Genomic DNA, 2643 nt, shown 5'->3' on the forward strand with positions numbered 1-2643 from the left:
TCCAACCCATGCTAGCATGGAAAGCGGACGTTAAACGATGATGATGATGATGTTTCTAACAAAAATACATTTGTATAAAGGAATTTGTTTTTATTTTAATCCCAGTTAACAACTTAGTAGTAATCGTTGCCAGAGGATGTTTTGGTTTTAGCTTCTGGTTAATATCCATTGCTCTCATGATGCTCTACATATGGCTATGCTCTTGCAGAAGATTTCTCATTTTGTGTAGCTGCAAGCAACAGTGTTATCTATCATAGTGATTTGGCATGGTTAACTGGACATTAAACCTGTTTTGGTGATGGCATTTTTGTCAACAGTACTTTTTGGCACTGCATACACAGAAATATACATATACAGATAGAGAGAGGGACACAAATGACAGGTTTGTTATCAACTAGAATAAAAGCAAAATTTTCACAGAGCCAAAAGATTTCGAGGACAAAACATCTGATGTCAAATAAATTAGTGTTGAATCAGTGATGCCAAATAGGTCTCACACCTCATCTACCATGAGCTGATAATGAGAGATGGCATTCCAGCAATTCAACCATAACCAACTAATTGTCACTCTGCTGGTTATGATGAGGGTTCCAGCTGATCCGATGAATGGAACAGCCTGCTTGTAAAATTAGTATGCATCTGTGGCTGAGCACTCCACAGATATGTGTATACTTAATGTAGTTCTCAGGGAAATTTGGTGTGACAGGGCTAGCCCTTTGAAATACAGGTACTAAAGTGTCTTGCTCAAGGATACAACGCATTGCTGGGAATTGAACTCACAGCTGTATGATCACAAGCTGAATACCCTAACCACTAAGCCATGCACCTTCACATAATCAACTACATACATTAAAAATATACATATTCCCTAACAGATATCTTTGTTTTTTTCCTTGTGGATAATTCATATAATTTTTTATTTATTAATATTTTTCACTTAAATACTTCATTAACAGACACCGCTGATGGGCACATCCCCTGCAGCAGATAGGGATATCCCATCATGAGATGTGTATTCTTTAAAATAATTTGTTTTCATTAATTTTTGGCAGACTCCTTTGCATTTGTGTGTGAAAATGAATTATAGTAAGGGTGTGAGGAAGTTAATAAAGATGGGTGCTGACATGAACTTGTCTGATGGCAATGGAAATTCTGCTGTTCATTTAGCAGTTTCCTATTCACACTTTGAATGCTTTGATGTCATCCTAAAGACATGTTCTTCTATGGAAAATTGTAAACCAAATTTAGATTCCCATAATTATGAAGGTAAGTGTTTCTGGATTAAATGCAATTTCATTTTCTGTTCTGTATGTTATATTTTATGAAAGATGTAAATTGTTTCATTGAGTTAGGTACTTTTATAAATCAGCTGCAATTTTATTATAAAAGAAATTAGTGCTTATGTTTTTATCTTCATAAAATTAAAAAAAAAAACACTCTAAATTCTGATCTAAAAATTAAAACTGATATTATAAAGTAAAACTTTATAAAGTAAAAACTTTATAAAGTAAAACTTTGAAGGATAACAAATTTTAATGAAAGATAGGGCACTAATTATTTTAAAGAACTAAAAAGCATTTAGCTATAAACCAATTGATTGAAAAAGTTGAATTCATTGCAGTGTTAAAAGAAAACAAATGTTTGTCATTTCTATATTAAAATTAAAATATGAGTTTATGTTTGTGCCTTTAACCAAATTTGATAGATACCAAAATTCATTTCACAAGCAATAAAATCTCATGTTTTTGTTTTGTTTCATTATTGTTGTTCAAAACTTTCTGGTGTCATTAAATTAAGCTCTGTTCTTAGGAGTATATTTCAAGGTTCATAATTATACATGTTTTTAAATGATATATTAACTTAAATGGTTCTGATTGAAGGTTTGAGGCCAATGATTTTAAAGCTGATTTTTCTTCCTATTTGTAACCATGTGCAAGTAGTATGTAAGTTGAATGTAACTGATATAAATAAAGAAATACTATTAAACACTGCAAAGTGGACAGTGGATTGTCAGAATCATTAGAGCGCTGGACAAAATACTTAATGGTTCTGGCCCTTTATGTTCTGAGTTCAAATCCCACTGAGATCAGTTTTGCCTTTTACCCCTCCAGGGTTGATAAAACATAGTATCAGTCAAGAACTGCAATCAACTTAAATGACCACCAAATTTCTATCCTTGTGCCTAGGTCATTGGTTAATTAGATGATGATTAACCACAGGCTGATATTAAGAGAAAATAAAGAAGAGCACTGATATAATTACGACTCAAGAAATTTTGGTAATCCAAGTTTGAGGAGATTTATACTTAACCATTGCAATATTCTAGATATACTAATAATTATTTTAATTCTTTATTTATTTTATATTTATTCAGAATTTAGTTTGTTGTAGTTAAAAAAAAAATCTAGAATATTGAAAAGCTCACACAATAGTGTTTTAGCGGAATTAATGTTTGGAAAAAATTTAGATCTATTCAAAAGTTTGTTGTGAGAAAATAAAGATTTTGTAAATCTTTTTTTGCCCTGGATATCACTCAGTTTCCTGTAGGATTTATCTTCAGACAAATTGCTTTGTGTAATTCTTAAAAGAACAAAGTGTTTATTGAAAGTAATTGCACTGTACTTGACAGATGGCTTGATTTCT

General features: G+C 31.4%; 1 protein-coding gene across 2 annotated transcripts in view; it reads left to right on the top strand.

The window, feature by feature from the left end:
• Positions 1–2643, top strand: part of LOC106867873 (nuclear factor NF-kappa-B p100 subunit) — a 29147-nt gene that overhangs the window by 7994 nt on the left and 18510 nt on the right. For both annotated transcript variants that reach the window (XR_001409192.2, XM_014912933.2), the window contains exon 4: positions 1053–1266. Coding sequence is in view for 1 of the 2 variants with exons in the window: in XM_014912933.2 (XP_014768419.1) it covers positions 1053–1266 (214 nt within the window). In the remaining variant the exon portion in view is untranslated. The remainder of the gene's footprint in view (positions 1–1052; positions 1267–2643) is intronic.

This window comes from Octopus bimaculoides, chromosome 5, assembly GCF_001194135.2.
Source record: "Octopus bimaculoides isolate UCB-OBI-ISO-001 chromosome 5, ASM119413v2, whole genome shotgun sequence".
NCBI lineage: Eukaryota > Metazoa > Mollusca > Cephalopoda > Octopoda > Octopodidae > Octopus > Octopus bimaculoides.